Genomic DNA, 22,073 nt, shown 5'->3' with positions numbered 1-22,073 from the left:
AATGTCCAACGCATGTTTGGTATGATGCTTGCTTTCTGAAGCCGTGTGTGAACTCAGCCATTTCTCCTAAGGGAAGGCCCAATTTTTCTAAGAAAAACTGCACCATAACTACCCTTGTCAAAGTCAACATTGACTTCCCTGTTGCTAGATCCAAGGGATACTTCTCTGGCCTCATCTTCCTCAGTTTCTTAGCAGCATTCAAGACACTTGACTATGCTGTTTGACGCTAAATCTTCCCATGACCTAATATAGGGTTTTTTCCTTTTTATTCTACTCTAATTCATGTTCATTTTTAGTCTCTTCTGCTTGCTCCTCCTGTTCTACTTAATTTCAAATATTAGAATTGAGGGTGTCAGGCAAAGCCCTCTTGCCTGCCAAACTCTTTCTCTAGGGAGTGGCTTTTCTGGTATAATGGGTGTAAATATATGTAAATATACATACATACATACATACATACATACATACATACATACATTTTGAAAATGTTAAGTGATGACTTCTAAATCCCTATCTCCAGCGTCAGATTTCCTTTCTGAGTTCTGGACTTGCATATTGAATGGCAAACTGAAGCTCTTCACATGGATGTTTTATGGACACCTCCAACTTAACATGACTCAAACAGAACTATTGACTCTATCCTCACCAACAAATCAGTTTCTGCCTCAGGGCTATCCATCCATTACAATTCCTTTACAGCCATTGCTCAAGCCAAAAACCCAGAAGACACCCTTGATTCCTCCCTTTTCCTCCCTCATCAGAAAGCTTTGGTGGTTCTACTTCTAATCCATGCACCTCTCCCCTTCTCTACTGCCATCATCCCAGTCCAAGGAACCATCCCTTCTCACCTGGGTTAGTACCAACAGCCTTCCAACTAGTCTTTATGATTCCACTTTGCCTTCTTCTAGCTCAGTCTCCACAAAGCAGTCAGTGTTGTTTAAATACTCTTCTGTTTTCTCCGTCTCCTTACCATAAGGCTTTAAATGTCTTGGGTGGCTTTTCCCTTCCTTCTTTATCCATTTCGTGCCACTCTTACTTGTCCACACTGAATCCAGCCACATTCTAGTTCTTCCAATTCACTGACTTCCTTTCCACTTCGGAGCTTTTGTACTTGCTCTTCTTTTGCCGGTAATACTCATCCTTAACTTTTTCCATAACTGGCTCCTCCTGTTTGAGGTATCATCTGAAATCTTATCTTCCCATGGATGCCTTTTTTGACCATCTTATCTAAAATTGAACAGTCCTCTCCCAACATTATTCTCATATCACCTTGTTTATTTCCTTTAGAACTTAGAATGTTAGTTTTCTTATTTATGTATTTGTTTACTTATTTTACTATGTATCTCCACCTCTAGGATGTAACCTCCATGAAAATAGGAACCTGATCTTTTTTGTTCCTCATTGTATCTATCGCACTGAGAACTGTGCCAGGCATATACTAGGTGCTCAATAAATATATGTGTTGAATGCATGGTCAACTAAATATAAGCATCACACTGGAAGGTCCACTATATGCGGGAAGCTGTTTTAAGGTGGCGATCTTTGACTGCTTCCACTCTGGTAAATGGATCTGTCCAGGTATTGGCACATGGCTGCTAACAGGTTCCAGCCCTGGCTGTAAGCCTGTGTCTGTTCCTCAAACTCACTGACCTCCTTTCTATTTTAGGGCTTTTGCACTTGTTCTTTTTTTGTGTGCCAGGAATAGTCACTGTCAGATTTGGTGATTTGTTAGTCTCCTAACTCTCAGAGCTATAGTTTACTCATTTTTAAAATAAGGAGTTTGACCTAGATGACTTCTAAGGTCTCTTTAGGTATTTAAAATGATGATTCTGGCTGGGCACGGTGGCTCATGCCTGTAATCCCAGCACTTTGGGAGGCCAAGGCGGGCAGGTCGCCTGAGGTTAGGTGTTCGAGACCAGCCTGGCCAACATGGTGAAACCCCGTCTCTACTAAAAATACAAAAATTATCCAGGCATGGTGGTGGGCACCTGTAATCCCAGCTACTAGGAAGGCTGAGGCAGGAGAATTGCTTGAACCTGTGAGGCGGAGAGTGCAGTGAGCTGAAATCACGTCACTCATTTCCAGCCTGGGTGACAGAGCAAGACTCCGTCTAAAAAAAATTAAAGTCAAAAGAATAAAGTGATGATTGAAGCCAGTAAGAGCAATTAGCAATAGTGGTGCTAAATCTCTCACATAAATGAAATTTAATGAGAAAGTCTTCAAATTATTTTAACAGTCTAGTGCTATCTAAGCCATCTAGTCTAGTGGAGTTATCTCTTCTATATTCCTTGACAGAATGGTGTTGATTTCCCTTTCTAAAACACAGTATTCAGAGGGACGTTTTAGCATAAACTATAGTTCCTGCTGCAGTTTGAGAATGAGTCCATTGGAGCAGCAGAGGTGTCAGAGGAATATGTTTACTCCCTGCTTCTCCTGTTTGCAGAGAGCAATTTTCTTAGAGTAACACCTGTGGCCTCTTACTTTATTTCTGACTCATTTCTTCCCAAGCAGCGGGAGTGAGGTATCCAGTCAGGGGTATAGTCACAGATCCATGTATTTTTGACTGGATGGGGCTAAGCACTGCAGATTCTATCTCCTTTATTACTTTCCTCCTTGAAGCAATCAAGGCAGTGATCCTGGTAAACCCTCTACCTCCTCAATCTTCCCTTGGACAGGCTCTCCCAGGAGGTGGGTGATAGTGTGATGGTAGCAAGTCCATTGGGTCATCATATCCCAGCCATATTCCCCCAAAGAGGGTGTCCTTTCTGACCCCCTCAGACTCCAACCATTGTGATTTATGTCCAGTGATTCAGATGCCAGGTAATATGGTTTGATTCTGTGTCCCCACCCAAATCTCATCTTCAATTGTGCTCCCATAATTCCCACATGCTGTGGGAGAGACCCGGTGGGAGATAATTTGAATCATGGGGGAGGTTTCCACCATACTGTTCTCATGGCAGTGAATAAGTCTCACAAGATCTGATGGCTTTATCAATGGTTTCCACTTTTGCATCCCTTCATTTTCTCTTGCCGCCATCATGTAAGAAGTGCCTTTTGCCTCCTGCCATGATTCTGAGGCCTCCCCAGCCATGTGGAACTGTAAGTCCAATTAAACCTCTTTTTCTTCCCAGTCTCGGGTATGTCATTACCAGCAGCATGAAATTGGACTAATTCAGTAAATTGGCACCAGTGGAATCGGGTGCTGCTGAAAAGATACCTGAAAATATAGAAGCAACTTTGGAACTGGGTAACAAGCAGAGGTTGGAACAGTTTGGAGGGCTCAGAAGAAGACAGGAAAATGTGGGAAAGTTTGGAACTCCCTAGAGACTTGTTGATTGCCTTTACCAAAATGCTGATAATGATATGAATGAAAAGGTCCAGGCTGAGGTGGTCTCAGATAAAGATGAGGAACTTCTTGGGAACTGGAGCAAAGGTGACTCTTGTTATGTTTTGGCAAAGAGACTGGTGGCATTTTGCCCCTGCCCTAGAGATTTGTGGAACTTTGAACTTGAGAGAGAAGATTTAGGGTACCCGGTGCAAGAAATTTCTAAGCAGCAAAGCATTGAAGAAGTGACTTGGATACTGTTAAAGGCATTCAGTTTAAAAAGGAAAACAGAACATAAAAGTTCAGAAAATTTGCAGCCTGACTATGCAATAGAAAAGAAAAACCCATTTTCTGGGGAGAAATTCAAGCTGGCTGCAGATATTTCCATAAGTAGTAAGGAGCCTAATGCTAATTCCCAGAACTATGGGGAAAATGTCTCCAGGGCATGTCAGAGACCTTCATGGCAGCCCCTCCCATTACAGGCCTGGAGGCCCAAGAGGAAAAATTGGTTTTGTGGGCTGGGCCCTGGGTCCCTTGGCTGTGTGCAGCCTAGGGACCTGGTGCCCTGTGTCCCAGCTGCTCCAGCTATGGCTGAAAGGGGCCAATGTAGAGCTCGGGCTGTGGCTTCAGAGGGTGGAAGCCCCAAGTCTTGGCATCTTCCATGTGATGTTGAGCCTGCAACAGAAGTCAAGAATTGAGGTTTGGGAACCTCTGCCCAGATTTCAGAGGTTGTATGGAAACACCTGGATGCCCAGGCAAAAGTTTGCTGCAGGGGCGGGGCCCTCATGAAGAACCTGTGCAATAGCAGTACGGAAGGGAAATGTGGGGTCGGAGCCCCCATACAGAGTTCCTACTGGGGCACTGCCTAGTGGAGCTGTGAGAAGAGGGCTACTGTCCTCCAGACCCCAGAATGGTAGATCCACTGACAGCTTGGACCATGTTCCTCGAAGAGCCACAGACATTCAACGCCTGCCTGTGAAAACAGCTGGGAGAGAGGCTGTACCCTGAAAAGCCACAAGGGTGGAGTTACCCACGACCATGAGAACCCACCTCTTGCCTCAGCGTGACCTGGACATGAGACCTGGAGTCAAAGGAGATCATTTTGGAGCTTTAAAATTTGACCGCCCCACTAGAAATTGGACTTGCATGTGCCCTGTAACTCCTTTGTTTTGGCCAATTTCTCCCATTTGGAATGGCTGTGTTTATCCAATACCTATACCCTCATTGTATCTAGGAAGTAACTAGCTTGCTTTTGAATTTACAGGCTCATAGGCAGAAGTGACTTGCCTTGTCTCAAATGAGACTTTGGACTGTGGACTTTTTGGTTAATGCTGAAATTAGTTAAGACTTTGGGGGACTGTTGGGAAGGCATGATTGGTTTTGGAATGTGAGGACATGAGATTTGGAGGGGGCAGGGGTGGAGTGATATGGTTTGGCTCTGTGTCCCCACTCAAATCTCATCTTGAATTGTACTCCTATAATTCCCATGTGTTGTGGGAGGGCCCCGGTGGGAGATAATTTGAATCATAGGGGCAGTTTCCCCCATACTGTTCTCGTGATAGTGAATAAGTCTCACGAGATCTGATGGTTTTATCAGGGGTTTCCGCTTTTGCATCCCTCTCACTTTCTCTTGTGGCCGTCATGTCAGAAGTGCCTTTCACCTCCTGCCATGATACTGAGGCCTCCCCAGCCATGTGGAACTCTAAGTCCAATTAAACCTCTTTTTCTTCCCAGTCTCGGGTATATAGTTATCAGCAGCATGAAAATGGACTGGGGTATGAGCTTTCCATGAACTAAACACAGTCTACAATATGCATGTTTATTTAAGCTTGGATTTTTAAACAAAGCATTATGAAGAAAAAGTCTCAAAGGAAATACACCAAAACAATTAACAGTGGTTATTACAGGTTGAAAAGATTATGGGTGATTTTATTTTCTTCTGTGCTCATTTATATGTTCTAAAATTTCTACAATGAAGTGCATTTTTGTTGTAGTATGGGAGAAAATTTTTGTTTCTCACTCCTTTGCCAAAAAAAAAAAAAAAAAAAAAAAAAACAGATAAAAGGAAGAAGAAAAGAAAATCCTAAAAACAATAGATTTGCAACAACAAGACAAAGTTAACTACTCTGTGACTGAATTGCTGGAAGATGGGGAGCAGAGGTAGCGGGGAGGGGGAGAGAGGCAGGTGTCAGAGAATAAATGCCATGGCTGCCAGTTTGATTCGGGCCACTGTGATATCCTGGCCTAACAGTGCCCTGACACACCTGGTGTGCCTCACCCTGGTCTTTGCCAAGAGAGGTCACTTCCCTTTTTGTTTCTTGGTACAGCTATTAATGGTGGATTCTCCTGGAATGGCCTTCTTGGACTTTACCTGTCAGGGGGTCCTTACTGGAGCCTTATTTGTGACCAAATGATCTTGTTTTTCAGACCACAGCTGAGAAATCTCCCGGAGCCTATTTCCTTCCTGAGTTTGCACTCTCTCCTCAGGGAAGTTTTCTGGAAGACACAACAGGGGAGCAGTTCCTCACTTATCGCTATGATGACCAGGTAAGAACATTGGACAAGGATCTACCTTTGGCTTTGCTGTTTGCCAGTGGTCAGGAAACAGTGTCTCTAAAAGACCTTCAAAGTAATTATATTTTCCTCTTTGCAATACAAGTACAGCAGACCCTTGACACCCTTGAAGGATCCCAGAACATGTGGATTGCCCATGTTTGCATGTAATTTCCTATATAATGTGCAGTTCTTTCTCTGCATTTGCATAAAAGTCACTTTTTCTTATTTTCTTCAGAAATATATGATGGATTTGTTCATCTTAGCTATCACCACATTGATGATTCAATTCTGAAATTATCCAAAATTCTGTCTTCTGCTTACGCGTTACTTCTTTGCCCTCAGCTTTTACTTCATTTCTTTTACCAGCACCAATGTTGCATGCTTTTTTCCCCAAGATTACTTTTCAGAAAGGAACACAGTGTGAATGCACACAGGGGGAGCTGTGTGTGCATATGTCTGTGAGTGTGTGTGTGTGTGTGTGTGTGTGTTGAAATCATTTTAGGAAGGCTAACTAGAGAAGAAGGCCTTGCTTGGCTGACATGTGTAAGCTGAGCACTGGAAGTTGTGATTCCCTTCCATCCTCAATTCACCTTGATGCCATTATAGCATTTAAGATTATCCATCTTTGAAATCACTCACAACTTGGTGAAACAGAGAGTTTCAACTTTGCCTAATGCAAAGCTGGTAAAGCCTGAATTTCTGGGGCAGTTGAGCAAACCAGGGTGGACTTTAAGATGATGTAGGGCCTGGGTGGATCTGGCAGACCTCAGCACCTGTAGGGCCCAAGTGAAGGTGAGGAGCTGGGGCAAGATCACCTTCCCATGGTACATGATAGAGTGGAGGGAGATGGCCCAGTGACTGAGGCCAGCTGTGCTGTCCTCAGCTGTATAGCCAAAGGCCAGTGCATCCTGGTTTGATTTAGGTAAAGCCTAGTCAGAGTGCAAAAGACAGTACTCAAAAGGAACAGCTCTGAGAAATTCAGTCTGCCAACATGGGCAGATCCAAGATGTGACCACAGGGAGTAGGACCCAGTTCTGGGGGCTGGCTGGAGCTAGGCAGAGTGCTGGAGGTGGGCTGGGAGAAGGATTAAAGTCTTGCAGAGCATCAGTGGCTGATGCAGGATGGAGATTAGAGCATAGAGGGCAGGTAGAGGAGTCTGTTGCTCAGTCCTCTATCTCCCAGCTCAGGGGAAGACACTGCACACTCTCCATCCTTGAGGCTGCTGCTCAGTGACCTACCCTTGGTGGGCTTCATTCCAGAGCTGGGACTGGGGTGAAGGTCAGGGCTGTGACCCTCCAGACCGCTGTGGGCAGGGAGCCACACTGGTCATTGGGGCAAGAGTGGGATGAGACCAATTTCTTACTCAAAATGTCAACATTCAATCATATTTTCAAGTTACTTTAAAAGTGAGTGAGTGCATTACTAGTCATTGTGGGGAGCAGGGGTGGGCTGGGGAATAATTGTATATTTGCACTGTAGAGCCCAAACATTTGGGCCTGGTTGCTAATAGGGGCTAAAACATCATTAAGTCACTTTCTGCCTTCCCCCTTCCCTTGATGGATTTTGAGAGGGTCTATAATTTATAGCTCCTTTTAATCCAGAAATCAATAATCCAACAGGTTTTCATATGAGAACTTCAGAGGAACTAATTGAGAGGGCCGTAAAGGATAAAAGCGGGTGTCTGGAAAATACCAAGCTATGCATTTTATAATTAAAGAGTGGTTAATGCCTTCTCCAGGTTCCACAGATACTTTATATTTAACATAATAACAATATAAAAGCTGGGAAAAGGGGAAAACAAGCCCCTTCAGTCTTTTCAAAAGGTCTAAAGCAGATCTGAAAAGTGTGTGGCATGCTGTGGAAATTTCATCCTAGGACATAGTGTTCCAGAAAGCCTCTGTGACTAGCATATGAAAACACTCTGTGTTGCCCCCCCCTGTGTATTTCTTTTAGGAGAAAGGAATAATTTGAGACTATAACAAGCCAATAATAGCACCCACTTTCCTCTACTAAAGGCACAGAAAATAGGCACTTGGACTAAACTAGGTCTATCTATTGAATGAACCTCAGGAATTTAATCAACTAGAGACTGTTAACCCACCAACCAAATCCTGATTCTCTTTCCTCTTTTTTCTTTTCTTTTTTTTTTTTTGAGATTGGGTCTTGTTCTGTCACCCAGGCTGAAGTGCAGTGGCATGATCACAGCTCACTGCAGCCTCAACCTCCCCACCCACTTATGTGATCCTCCTGCCTCAGCCCCCGCCCCCTACCCCAAGTAGCTGGGATTATAGGCATTAGGCATGCACCACCACCCCTGGATAATTTTTTTTGTCTGTATTTTGTAGAAATGAGGTTTTGCTATGTTGACCAGGTTGGCCTCAAACTCCTGGGCTCAAGCGATCTGCTCTCCTCGGCCTCCCAAAGTGTTGGGATTACAGGTGTGAGCCACTGCGCCTGGCCAATCCTCTTTTTTCTTAATGCTGAACATGCTTCTCAGGCACTGGGGAAAGGATAAAACCAATCAAATACTATCAAACTTTAAAAAAATCCCCTGATCCTTTAGCATATGACAAAACATTAAGATCAATTAAGAACAAAGTCTCTGGAGTCAGACTGCTTTGGGTTTGAATTTGATTTGTCAGTTCTGCCATTTGATTTGCTGTTTTACTTTGGACAAGTTACTTTACTTCCCTGTCCCTTAATTTTCTCATCTATGAAATGGAGATTTGGATGGTATCTACCTTATGTAGGCGTTGCAAGGACTTGAAGCAGATAATTCATATGTCTCCCTGCATAGGTCCTGGTACATATAAGCATTTAATTTAGCTATTGTTATTACTAAGAATGTTGTTTGCAAACACTCAATTCAAAGAATCTCAGATATGCTTATGCTAAAAGAAAGGAAGAAGTTAATTCTTACTTTACATTAGGAGATCTCATGCAATATTTTCAATTAATTTTTTATTGAGCTATAACATATGTAAATAAAACGCATACATATCGAAGTATAGAGCTTGATGAATTTTTAAGTATTTTTACACCTGTGTAGTTGCTACCTAGATCAAGAAAATGAACATTTCTAGCACCCTAGGAGGCTCCTTGAACCTCTTTCCAATCAATATCCCACATTCAAGAAGTAACCACCATTCAGACTTTTATCAGCATTACAGATTCATTTTGCCTGCTTTTAATTTTATTTTTGATTTTATATAAATGGAATCATACACCACATACTCGTTTGTGTCTGGCTTCTTTCACACATCATTATGTCTGAGAGATTCAACCCAGTTGCTGGATCCAACATAATATAGGGTTTAATGTCTAGCAGCCAGTTGTACTCTTTGGAACAAATTGTCTCATGTTGGAACAAATTGCAGCATACTGGGTGGCATGCAGCATTACTCTTGCACAGAAATTCCCAGGTTGTCCCTAAAAGGTTTTCAGAGCAGTCTCTCCAAAGATTTCATACCTGGGGAAATGGTGGGGACAGTTTTCCAGTGTAGCCTTTGTTATATGCCAGCAGCCACCAGCATTCCACAGCCAGAAATAGGTACAGGGTCTGTGTGAGTGGCTGCCAGGGCAGAACCTGTGTCAGGTGGCATGGGTACCTACCTGTGGAATCTCCATATATATATGCCAGGGGTGCTGTCCTGCTGTCACAGTGGCTTGAAGCCAGAGTGACAAAGTACTTATGCAATTGAGGCTGCAGCCTAGTTTCTAATGCTGTTGGGTCAGATGTGGGTTCACTAGGATCTTCCTACCTATAAAGTACTCATTTGATAAAATGGGATGCAAATGGATGGTGTGTAGATATTCGCTGTCTTGGATGAACCTCACAGGACTTTTTAAAGTGTTTTATCCTGGGCACATTTCATGAAGACCTTCAGGTCATTCTTCAAATGTCTCCTGGGTTAGATGCCTGGAAAACTAATAACCCTGAGGCCAGTAACACATAGCTGTGATGTAGGCTGCATTTAATGGGAGGCATAAAAGCCACATTATGGATCATACGGAGGGCCGCGGCAGCTTCTAGTGAAGAAAGTGGTCTGAAGCCAACTGAGTAACAATGTGGTTTAGTGCAAACAGGACTAGTCAGGCAGCCTGGTCTTGCTGCTACCACTAATCAGCTTATAATTTAACAGAACTATTTAACGTTTTGGACTTTGGATTCTTTATTTCTTCTAAAAAACAAAGTGACTGGATTTCATGATCTGAACTCTTTCCACTCTAAAATAGTCTGAAACTACAAATAGAATATTCCACATTGCAGAGTGTTAATTGGATCATTCTGATTATTGAGGCAGTCTTGCCAGCAATTCGGTAAACTGTTAGAGAATTATACAGTTTTACAGCTGGTGGAGACTTTGGCCCAAGCACCTCATTCTACAAGTCAAGAAAACAGAGACGCCAAATGTGCAAGTGACTTACTCAAGGACACCCGTGGTTATTTGAAAAACTAAGACCATTACACTCCAAACCCAAGGCTCTCCTGCTCTGAGATATATCCAGGAGCTTCTCTCAGAAGAACCACCTGGAAAATTATCTCCTATCCTAAAAATCCTGATTCCACTGTTTACAGTTAGTAGAGCTTTGGGGATCTTAATAGACCCCAGAGATTAAGATTAAGATTAATGGATGCCTTATCAGCTCATTCTCATCTCCTTCAGGAATTTGGAATTAGCTATGCGGAGAACATTCATAAGCATATTTATTCCTTTCCAGTTTTTAATAGAAACCACAATTTTTTTTTTGAAGCTTGAGTGAAACATTAACTGAAATTAAAATGGCACTGACTTTCTATTGGATGGGCACATTCTTAGAATAAAGGTGTTCTAGCACTTGCTTGCATCAGGTACATGAAGTAGCTAGAATGTATTAGTTTGGGACGACTGGCTAAGAAGGCTGTGGTTTCAGTTACTAGCCAGCCTGTCTCTGGGGTAGATTCTTTGGTCATTCCTCATAGTGGTTTTGGAGTTTTGTCCCATAGAGGACCTGTTCATAGGCAAACAGCTGGATATTGGTCACTGCACATGGTTCTTTTCATCGCTGAGTAAGTCAGTTTTTGGAGATCTGCTCTGTCTTTCTCTGCCTAGATCACCTTCTGGGAAAGGGGGATGATGTGGTTGTTTTCCATCCTTACCTTGCTTCAACTCACTGAAGATTTAAACTTGGAGCTTTATTATGGACACTGATTTGAAAGCCTGTGACAAGCACAGTGTTTCTCAGTTAGAGGTCCTTTATTTTTTAAGGAGTTAGGAAAAGTTGTTTTTTGCATAAATATTCTTTTATTTCTCTTTATTTTTAGCATTTGTTAGGCATGGGGGAAGGTGGAAGGTGTGTCCTCCCAGACTTGGTGGATTTGTTGTAATGTGCTTCCTCCTCACTGGCAGCCATCGTAGGATAAAGGCCATTAAGCATGAGCAGTAGGTGACTTAGAAATTGGGCCTCATGCACACTTTCCTATGTTTTATGAATTCTTTATGTGTGTACCTGTTAATATTAATATAGGGTATTAAAATAATGCTGACCTTGCCACTTTTAGTCTGCTAGGCACCAAAAGGCAGGAAAAAAGCTTAATACCTTGGATTCCAAGCATGTAGGACAAGTAGTGGGTTTTGATTTTCCTAAAATTAACCAAGGATAATCCCACTAATGCAAGCTCGAAGCCATTTAGAGAACTACCTTGATCTCATGTTGGAGAGGTCCTTTTATACCTATTTATACCAGGCCATCCCTTCTCCCTTGTAAACTTCCTGCTCCTCTGCCCTTGACTAATTTAGCGTTTGCTGTGTCTCTTCCTGACCACATTTAAGAGGATTTGAGATTTTTTTGCAGTCTTAAAAATGCTTTTACCTGTACTCTAATCTACCATTGCTTTCAGTGACCACTTGGTTTTCAAATTCTTACTGTCTCTTGCTGCTTTCTGCTACTCATTCTGCTACTCATTTTTAACCTTTAAAATCTAACTTCTTCTATGCCCTCCAACCTCCCTCCCCCCACCACCTTCAACAGGCATCCTTTTTAAGAATTTCAGTTACTTTCTTCAAGTCACACCTATATTCTGGTATGAATCAGCCTATATTTGTAAAAGTCTGTGTTGGTACAATTCCATGTTTGTAAAGTCCTAAGGCCTTAATGACATCATAGGTGAAGTCATAGTTGACTCTTCTCTTTCCTTCCTGGGATGTCATTGGCTGCCTATTTGTATGATTCCTTGTTTCAATATGCCTCTCTAAATTGTATTTTCTTTACTGTTTCCATCCCAAGGGAGGCAGAGGGCTGGATGTGCAGCCTTGGTAGCATCTGGAATTGTATTAATAGCATGTCAGAGTTGAAAGAAAGTATAGGATTCTGGCTTTTCAGGTGAGGAATCTGAGCCCCGGAGAGGAACAGTGTCTTGTCCAAGATCACACAGCCAGGCAGTAGCAAAGCCAAGTGCCCGTTCTTTGCCCTTAAGCTCAGTTAAGACATTTTTACATCTAATCTGTGGGCAGGAAAAGTATGAGAGAAATGTTTGAATGAATTTTTAATACTAATAATACCAGTAATATATTAATAATGAAGTCTTTGTGTAGTCTTATTTCTAAACTTCTTTTAAATGCCTTTTTTCTTATACTATTATGATAAACATAATTTTCCTTTTCCTCGTTTAACTATTGATTTATGCATTCTTTCTAAAGAGGAGAAATCTATTTGCTGTAAGTACATCTTTCTCAAAGTAACTTCTTCCGAACTTTTCATGAATATCTTGGCCAGGAGTTTCAATGTGGTTAAACTATTGGCAGCCCTCAGAAATATCACTTGACGTTTCCAAGTTATTTATGTAATCGTTTTTAGTTGGAAAGTATATACCAACTTCTGAAACTTCTGGTGAAAGAAGACGGACATAGCCCATTGGTCTACTGGGTATTTTCATCTTCTTCACTGACCAAAATGAGCAACTTATATGTTCTCCACATAGGAGAGTTTCTGTGTTGTTTCTGGCCTGTGTGTATAATATTTTTAAGCAGCAAGCCATTTGAGTTTGAATAGTTCATTCCTTTGTTAGTAAGTAATCTCGGTCAAATGTAGTTATGCTGCTTAAATATTCCAAGATTTAGCGATCTAACAAGAAAGCAAGCTCATGGTCTGTTAAGAGAAGACAAGAACAAATTAATTGGAATAACTTGTACTGTGTTCCCAGTTCATGCGTGTACCAAATGCATGAATACTGCACATGCAACTGTACATGCTGTTCTGATTGACTGTGTCACACATGAACTCTGAATTTCATTATCATTGAGCTTTTTCACAAATCATGAAAGCATAAAAGAATTGTGTGAGTAGAGATTTAATATCTAGCTTTTGAAGGATGCAGACATTTTCCTCTTTCAGTGTCATATTCCTAGTCTCATATTTGGGGTACTGGGTGATTTTTATCACTTACACCCTATGGGTTAAGGGGTGGGTATAGGGTGGGGATGTTCAAGACAGACCCAAATGGATCTTTCCTTAAAAGTCCCTCACTACACTTAAGAACACTGAGAGACAAGTTCTGTTCTGACAGGGCCCTTGCTGCTTACCGTCAGATCATCCTTTCTCTTTGAGATCAGATCAGTCCCTACTCACATATCCTCAAAGCCTTCAAGTGCTTTGAGACGAGGTTGTTTTGAGCAACTCAGTTCTGTCACTCACAATCCCTGGATGAAAGAAAGCAAGTAGACTTTCCTCTCCACCATCTCCTCTCTTCAGTGGCCTTTTATGACTTGCTTTTCTGTTCTTCCTCCTGTTTTATCCTTTGTTTATTGATTTCCCCTTCCCAGTGCTTTCCATCGTCCCCTCATGGTCAACAGGACCCCATGTCCTGAATTCCAACTTTCTGCTGCAACTGAAAACTGGCCTTGGCCAGGCTCACTGCCTCTCTTGCAGGCCTCACCAGTGGAGGCTGCTCATACCTCACAACCCAAGCGCTACACGGCTAAGGTGGGGGGTTGACCTTCTTTGAGTCCCTACTGCTACTTCCTGGCTAGTCCTCTTCTCTCATCTCAGTGCTCCTCTTTTTTGGAGGCTCATGTCATCTGTCTAAACCACCGATCAGAGCATTCACCAAAACCTTTATGACCTGATCATGACTTACTTCCTTCCAAGGTCATGCCATGATCCGGGGAGTGTTCAAGAATTAACACTTGGAGCAATTTCTGTTGAGCCTCCTGTCCCTGGGGTCAGCAGTGATAGCTCAGGGCAGTGACTGATGGCCCTTAAAATTGCCTGTTCCAAGAAACCATTTCAATTGCATTTGTCATTCTGCAAGCTTCAGTCTAACCCTGTCATTTCTGCATCTCTCTGGCTCCAGTGACCTTCACAGACCTTCCACTTCAGTCACCCATTCCAAGTGTCCAAACTGGACCATATCATTCTTCAAACTACTCTGCCTTAGAAGTATTAAATCCTGACGCGTCTCTCTAATCTCAGACCCTTCTCCTTCACCTCCTCCTATGCATGCTCCTACTACATGCATTCCTTTTGATCTCTAAGAGACATCTAATTCTCTTATCTCTCTACTTCTCCTAGGTGATCAGCCACCTTTCAGCATCTCTAGGTTTCCTACCCATGTGGCCTCTCCTATCAGTGTCATCCCTCACCTTCTATGCATGATTTTCCTGGCCCACTAGCCTAGTGGAACTTTCTATCAGGTTCTCTACAACTTGGTGTCTTTCTCTGTCTTATACTCAGATGGCCTTCTGAGCTCTGCTAAAGAAGATCGATCAGCCATGAAATACAGCCTCATGTAGTGGGGGAACCCTCAATGTCACCTTTGATCATCTCTAATTCTTTATTTTGACCGCATTCATCAACCCCCTTCTACTAAACATCTCTGCGACTGAATGTGTGTTTTTCTTAAACAAGTGCCAGATTTCTGTTCTGTTGTGGCCTGTCCTCCTCAGGCATAGTGAAGGGAGTAGATTTTATTAGTGTTTGTGATCTTGAGAAAATGCAGGAAACTGGACTTGCAGGCTTGCTATAAGAATGGGGAGTAATGGCAGGTGGAGGACTGGATGGGAATATCTTTTTTTTTCTCTTATTACAGCATAAAACAAATGCATGAATACTGCACATGCAACTGTACATGCTGTTCTGATTGACTATGTCACACATGAACTCTGAATTTCAAAACAAAGGTAAGTTAATTTGCTGGCCAGCAAAGAAGGGCCATGCCAGGCAAGAAAAGACTTCGCCGATTCTCTGCAAGCTGAATTTTGAAGGACCAGATGTAGAAGCAGTAATGGAATTTATTCCCTATCACAAGGGATTTGAGGCATTATGTTTTGATTGGCTTATTCGGAAATGTTTCCTTTTGTTTGGCCAATTCTAGCCTACGTCAAAAAAGTGTAGGCACAGTTTGCAAAGAGGTTCCTGGTGGGTAAAGGCTCCATGGGGCTTGAGTCTCTCAGTGGACACCTTTGCCTGCTCATGCTTGGAGTTTTAACACTCTGGAGTGTATTTCTTGGTTCTGGACTTTGGGGAGCTGAGACGTGTTGAGGGCTCTTCCAGATGGTTGGGAAAATGGCACTGACATATGGATACCTGAGGCCAGGCAGATAAATATCTTGAAAGTATCTGTTGTGTTATTCTCTGTGTTTAGTTACCTTTGGTAGTACTCTTAATCTGCTTTTTGTGTAAACGTTTTTAGGGTGGCCAACTGTCCTGGCTTTCCTGGCACTGAGACAGTCCCAATTTCCACCCTACCTTCCAGCTTGGACTTTAATGTCCACTCTTGGGCTGGAGTTCTTCAATGAAACTGGTAGCCTGAGATCAGGATCCTGCTAGCTGTTGTGCTTGGTGGGACATCCCAAGGGCAAGTGGGGGCACAAGTGTGTAGCTGTTAGGGATGCCCACTGGAACACTGTCTGCATTGCTGTCCAGCACATTTCTAGGCCAGGTGTTATTGATGAAGCTTTTATGTTTCCTTTCCCTTCAAGTAGCTCTTCAACTGCAGCCTTTGCATAAATCGTCCTGTTTGCTTGGAACATCCCCTCTGCTTTGTACACACTGTTCCTCCCCCTGCCATCCTTGTCTAACCCTTGTATATCCTTCAGCTCAGTTGTTACTTCCTCAAAGAAGTAAGGTCACCTTCACTTACACGCACAGGTGAGATTAGGTCCACCTGCTTGCTTCCTAGGCCTCCTGCTTTCCTTTCTTTCTCTCTCTCCCTTCCTCCCTCCCTCCCTCCCTTCCTCCCTTCCTTCCTTCCCTCCCTCCTTCTTTCTTTCTTTTTCTTTCTCTCCTTCTCCTTTTCCTTCCTTCCTTGCCTTTTCTTTTTCTTTCTTTCTTTTTCTTTCTCTCTCTCTCTTTCTTTCTTCTTTCTTTCTTTTCTTCTCTCTCTCTTTCTTTCTCTCTCTCTTTCTTTCCCTCCCTCCCTTCCTTCCTTCCTTCCATCCTTCTTTCCTTTCTCATCTTGGAATTTTTTTTCTTATAGCATTTTGACCTCCTGACCCACTGTAACCTTCATGGGTTGTAGTGGGAGGGAGTGAGGAGGGAAGAGAAGGTGGGTGTGGTCAAACAGTGCACTCAGTTTGGATTTCTCATGCTAGTCTGGGTGACTTACTTATCCAAACAACAAACTCTGTGGGGATGCTGCATCATGAACTGTTTCAAGAAAACACAATGCAGGATGTGAGGCTTGGAGCAATTTCTGCTGAGCCTCATGTCCCTGGGGTCAGTAGTGATAGCTCAGGACAGTGACTGATGGCCCTTAATATTGCCTCTTCCAGGAAACCATTTCAATTACGTTCATCATTCTGCACATGCACACATGCATGATTATTTTGGACAGGTTTCTGTTTCTAAAAGTTAATAATACATGGCTACATACATGAATACATTTGGATTATGTGGAAATTAACGTATATAACATACACCTCCCTTCCCAGAGCTGGATTGAACTGATTGGGTACTTTCTCCAAGTCTTCTCTCATCCCCTTTGAGATTCTCTTATTAAGTCCTTCTCCTCTGCACCCAGCACTGCACATTTCCTCCTTTGTCTTTTCCACCAGGCTTTGAGCCCCTAGGGGCAGGGACTATGTCTTCTCATCACTATAGCTCCAGATTGTACTCTGCAGCCTGGCACACAGTAAATGCACAACGAGCATATATTTGTTGAAGATTATACCCCTTGTCAAAAACCTTACATGGGTCCTTGTTTCCTCCTCTGAAATAGGCCAACTGCTGACCGGTATTAAAGCCACTGCACAGCTTGGCCGCGGGTTACCTGTCTTCCCTTATCCCCCATTTCTCTCTGTGTGCCCTGTGCTCTGGCCAGACTGGACTCCATGCCTTCCCTGTTCTGATATTTTCCTGTGCCAAGGGCGTGCAAAGCTCTTTATTGAATGTCTGTGTTTTCTGCGATGTCCAGCTTAGTGCCATCTCTTCCAGGTAGTTTTCAGGGAAGTCCTCAGCCTAACAGCGTTTCTTCCTGCTCTTTGAAATAGTCACTCATGTTTGCTTATGGCTCTAAGGATTCATCTGGGTTTGTAATTATTGACATGGATGTCTTATCCTGTTGGAGTCAGAACAATCTAGAGCAAGTCTGCATGACTTTTCTGCAATTCCCATGGACATGGAATAGCTAGATCTACTTCCAGGAGTGACAAGACTTGAAGAAATTCTAATTAAATTTTTATTTCTGAGTTTGCTTTAAGAAATAAAATAAATTCTTAGGCCGGGCACGGTAGCTCATGCCTGTAATCTCAGCACTTTGGGAGGCCAAGGTGGGAGGTTCACCTGAGGTCAGGAGTTTGAGACCAGCCTGGCCAACATAGTGAAACCCTGTCTCTACTAAAAACACACACACACACACACACACAAATTAGCTAGGCATGGTGGCAGGCGCCTGTAATCGCAGCTACTCAGGAGGTTGAGGTAGAATTGCTTGAACATGGGAGGCGGAGGTTTGCAGTGAGCCGAGAGCGTGCCATTGCATTCCAGCCTGGGCAACAAGAGCAAAACTCCGTCTCAAAAAAAAAAAAAAAAAAAAAAAAAAAAAGGAAAAGAAAGAAAGAAAATAAATTCTTAAAAAAGTTAATTATTCTTTGTGATAATAAAGAGCCTATCTTTATTTCTTTGTGTGTGTGTGTGTGTGTTGTGTGTGTGTGTGTTGTGTGTGTGTGTGTTTGTAATTATTTCTATTTTTCACTCTTTTCCTACAACTATGAGGAAGTAATAGTCTCTTTTCCAAATACTGTTAGTCCAAAGGCTTGTTTGGAGAATCAGACTGTTCTTTGTTTTGGACCCTGGCTGCTTGCTTCCAATTCTCAACTCTTTCCACGTGGCAGACCACCAACAAGGAATAGTATTCCTAGTCCATTTGGATGAATCCTTCTCTTAATCCCTTCCCTCTGGGATTTAATGCTAACAGGGTTTTTAAAATTTACATTTCAAAATGATTGAGTAAATTTTTCTTTATAATTGGGAAAAGGCAAGATTTTTAACTAAGAATTTTGCTTTTGCGTTAGGTTTACACTGCATTAAGACATATATTTATCAAATAGAGCTATGATATATTGTAAATATACATTAAATAAAGCTATGCTCTATTTAAAAACCTAATTCTGAACACATGGTTCTCATGAAAAATTATAATACCTTGAGTGGAGACTGACATCTGAGCTGATAATAGCAGTAGTTTAAAGGAGTAGTCATTCATTCCATCAATCCCTCAACAAATGTTGATTGAATCTCTGTAATGTGGCATCATGCTGGGTGTATGATACTGTGATGTGAAATAGAATTGTATCCAAAGTAATTCCTGCAATTTCAATCTTGAAACTAGAGAAGAGGAGCTTTTTCTTTTTGAAGGCTAAGATTACAGTTGCCCTTTATTAAGCAACCTGCATGTATAAGAACTGTATGAGATATGCCATGTGCCTTATAATTACAGTTTACTCTTCTGCTCCTCTGTGTTTGCTTCAGCGGCACATATATTAAAATGAACAATACAGAGAAGATTAGCATGGCCTCTGTACAAGGATGATATGAAATTTGTGATGAGTTTTAAAAAAGACCAGTTAGTTGTAAGGGAAGGGAGAAAAGAAGGTGCGGGAGAAGCGACAGAAGCTAAGCTTCTCTGTATATACCTATCTTATGCATTTGGCTTTGGGATCATGCAAATATTTCATATATTTGTAAAGTAAAATTAGATTTTAAAAGAACAATCCCTAAGAATAAAAAATAAAATTATAAGAGCAAAAAAACCTATGATTCCCATTGGTGGTGGTAACCACATAGAGAAGAATTATTCTAATTGACTTTAATACACATGAATTTCACTGAAGGTCAGTATATCCAAGGATAAAAGAACTAAAAATGAGATTTAAAACTTTTTGCAGTGACGTTATTGTTGATGGTAGCATTGGACTTGCTGTTATGAGACTGCTGTGTGGGTGATGTGAGATAAAGCAAATGAACAATGCAAATGTGATCATTTGGTTTTTTATTCTGGTAATCTTGAAAATCCGTATTCTTGATATGGGAAAAAGGAGACAGGGAAAAAAGATAGAAGAAATTAAGTGAAAACTCTATAGTCCTAGAATTGAATTGTAAGTATCTGTAAAAACTCCTGAGGTCTTTTATCTTAAACAAAACCAAACCAGGACATATTTTGCAGATCCCTTCACTGAAAAGGCATAATAACAATGAGCAAATGGCCAACTTAATAGCAGTGATCTAGTGCCCAGGTCATGGTCTCTCAACACCATATCCCATTTAAAAGGAACCAGGATTCCATGGCAAAATTACTTATTCTGGGTCTGGAGGTAAAACAATGCAAAATTAGCCTGGAACATTATGTAATTAACAGGTAGCAAGGAAGCTATCAAGACTACTAGAGTCTCATCAGAAGGACTCAGGAATCAGCTTGTCAACACTTTTATAAGCAGAAATTGGGACAATTTGAAGCCAGGCGCGGTGGCTCACACCTGCAATCCCAGAATTTTGAGATGCTGAGGCGGGCAGATCACTGAGGTCAGGAGTTTGAGACCAGCCTGGCCAACATGGTGAAACCTCATTTCTACTAAAAATACAAAAATTAGCCAGGCGTGGTGGTGCATGGCTATATAATCCCAGCTACACAAGAACTGCTTGAACCCGGGAGGCAGAGGTTGCCGCGAGCTGAGATCCTGCCACTGCATTCTAGCCTGGGTGACAGAGTGAGACTCCGTCTCAAAAAAAAAAAAAAAATTGGGACAAAATTTGAGCATCAGTAAAAGCAAAAACTGCAAAGGACTTAAGCATGTCAACTATGTTTATATCACTAAGTTAATAATAATACTAAAATGCATTAGTCACTGTTGGCGGGTGCTCAGGAATCAACTCATTACATTGAAAACAAATAGAAGGAAAAAACCCAAATATTCATTCTGCCTTTTCTATATGAGCGATATCACTGGATAACCAAACAGTAGATGAGGAGAATTTGTCTTTACAGAAATATTTCAGTCAATAAATAAAGAAGGGATGATAGAATGAGAATGTCATCATTTTGCAACCCTAATGAACTGATATATGCATTGAATATCAAAGCCAATAAAGTCGCAAAAAGGGAGACAGCCAAAGAGTGTACATCTCTTGATGGAAGAACCCAGTACTACCCATGCAGGATTCTTGCCTTCTATGGTGCTTCTCGACCTCCCGAAAATTGAGGCTCCAGATCTAACTACCTATTTATGAGAATTACAGTGTACAAGGAAACACATTAAACTAAATCATGGGTTTGCAACCACCAAAATCCAGACAGTGGGAAACTTTACAGGGCAAACAATTCAATTTCTTCAACAAATAAATTGCAAAGGAAAAAGAAAACTAGACACAGAACCAAAAAGATTAAGTGAGACTTAAAAGATGTATCCACCAACTGCAATGCATGGCCCTTATTTGAATCTTTATGTAAATGAACAAATAAACAGACAAAAAACCTACGACAACACTATTTATGACATTTATAAGAAAATTGGAAAATTACTATTTTGTTGTCAACTCCTAATTTCTAAGGCATGAAAATGGTATTGTGAATATGCTAAAAAGTATATTTTATGAATACACATAAAAATATTTACTGATTAAATGATGTTTTGTATAATGGGAGTGGGTGAGTAGTAGAATAAGATTGGACTTGGGTTGCTGATTGTGGGGCTGGGCTATGGGTACTTGGGGTTCATTAGACTTTTCTGTCTACCTTTATGTATGTTTGAAATCTTGCATAGTAAAAGGTAAAAGATAAAAGTAACAACAACAAAACAGCATCAACAAAACAAAAATGAAACTCAACTTTGCTGTGAATTGGATAGTGTCATTCCATATTATTAATAAGGAAGTTGTGGCTTGGAGGAGTTAACAGCCTCACCAGGACACAATCAGTCAATGGCAAAGCCAATTTCATACCTAGGTCTTTTTCAAGAGAAAAAATATTTGGCCTGGTGAGGTGGCTCATACCTGTAATCCCAGTACTTTGGGAGGCCGAGGCGGGCAGATCACTTGAGGCTAGGAGCTTGAGACCAGCCTGACCAACATGGCAAAACCCCATCTCTACTAAAAATACAAAAATTGCTGGGCGTGGTGGCTTATGCCTGTAATCCCAGCTACTCAGGAGGCTGAGGCAGGAGAATCACTTGAGTCTGGGAGGCAGAGGTTGCAGTGAGCAGAAATCATACCACTGCACTCCAGCCTGGGTATCAGAGAGAGACTCTGTCTCATTTTAAAAAATAAATAAATAAAGAGAGAAAACATGTTCACTTTTTTGCCATACTACATTGCTTACCTAAAATTAAATAATGCAACTTCAAAAATATCAAATTCACTAGAAAAAATTAATTAGCAGAAAAGCATTTTACAATTAAACATTTCTTCCATAGATATTTCTTAAATGTTTGGTCCCTGACCTCATTGCCACATTAAAATAAGATATATAATCATATTCAATTAAGTTCAAACTTATGTGTGCAGTAATTTAAAGTTTAATTTATGAGTATTCCATGAGGCTTTGTAAAAGCATCCCCGTGATACTTCACACTTTCTGACACCAGAACATGTTTGAGAAGTATTGATTTAGCGGTTGGTGACAAAAGGGTTTTAGAATTTTCAGCACACACAAAGGTTAGAATGTGTCAGTGGGCATTACACTCTGAATAGCCATGTTAAGTACTAAACTATTTTAATGACAGAA

At 41.6% G+C, this 22,073-nt stretch overlaps 1 protein-coding gene and 1 pseudogene across 5 annotated transcripts in view; both read left to right on the top strand.

Moving 5' to 3' along the window:
• Positions 1-22,073, top strand: part of ADAMTSL3 (ADAMTS like 3) — a 390,466-nt gene that overhangs the window by 43,105 nt on the left and 325,288 nt on the right. For all 5 annotated transcript variants that reach the window (XM_024349337.3, XM_024349336.3, XM_024349334.3 and 2 more), the window contains exon 3: positions 5,750-5,869. In XM_024349337.3, coding sequence (XP_024205105.2) covers positions 5,750-5,869 — 120 coding nt within the window. The remainder of the gene's footprint in view (positions 1-5,749; positions 5,870-22,073) is intronic.
• Positions 18,814-18,909, top strand: LOC112205640 (U6 spliceosomal RNA; annotated as a pseudogene).

The sequence above is a fragment of the Pan troglodytes genome, chromosome 16 (genome assembly GCF_028858775.2).
Source record: "Pan troglodytes isolate AG18354 chromosome 16, NHGRI_mPanTro3-v2.0_pri, whole genome shotgun sequence".
Classification (NCBI taxonomy): Eukaryota; Metazoa; Chordata; class Mammalia; order Primates; family Hominidae; genus Pan; species Pan troglodytes.
Note: the sequence above shows the minus strand (reverse complement) of the source record. Positions and strands in the feature narration are given on the sequence as shown.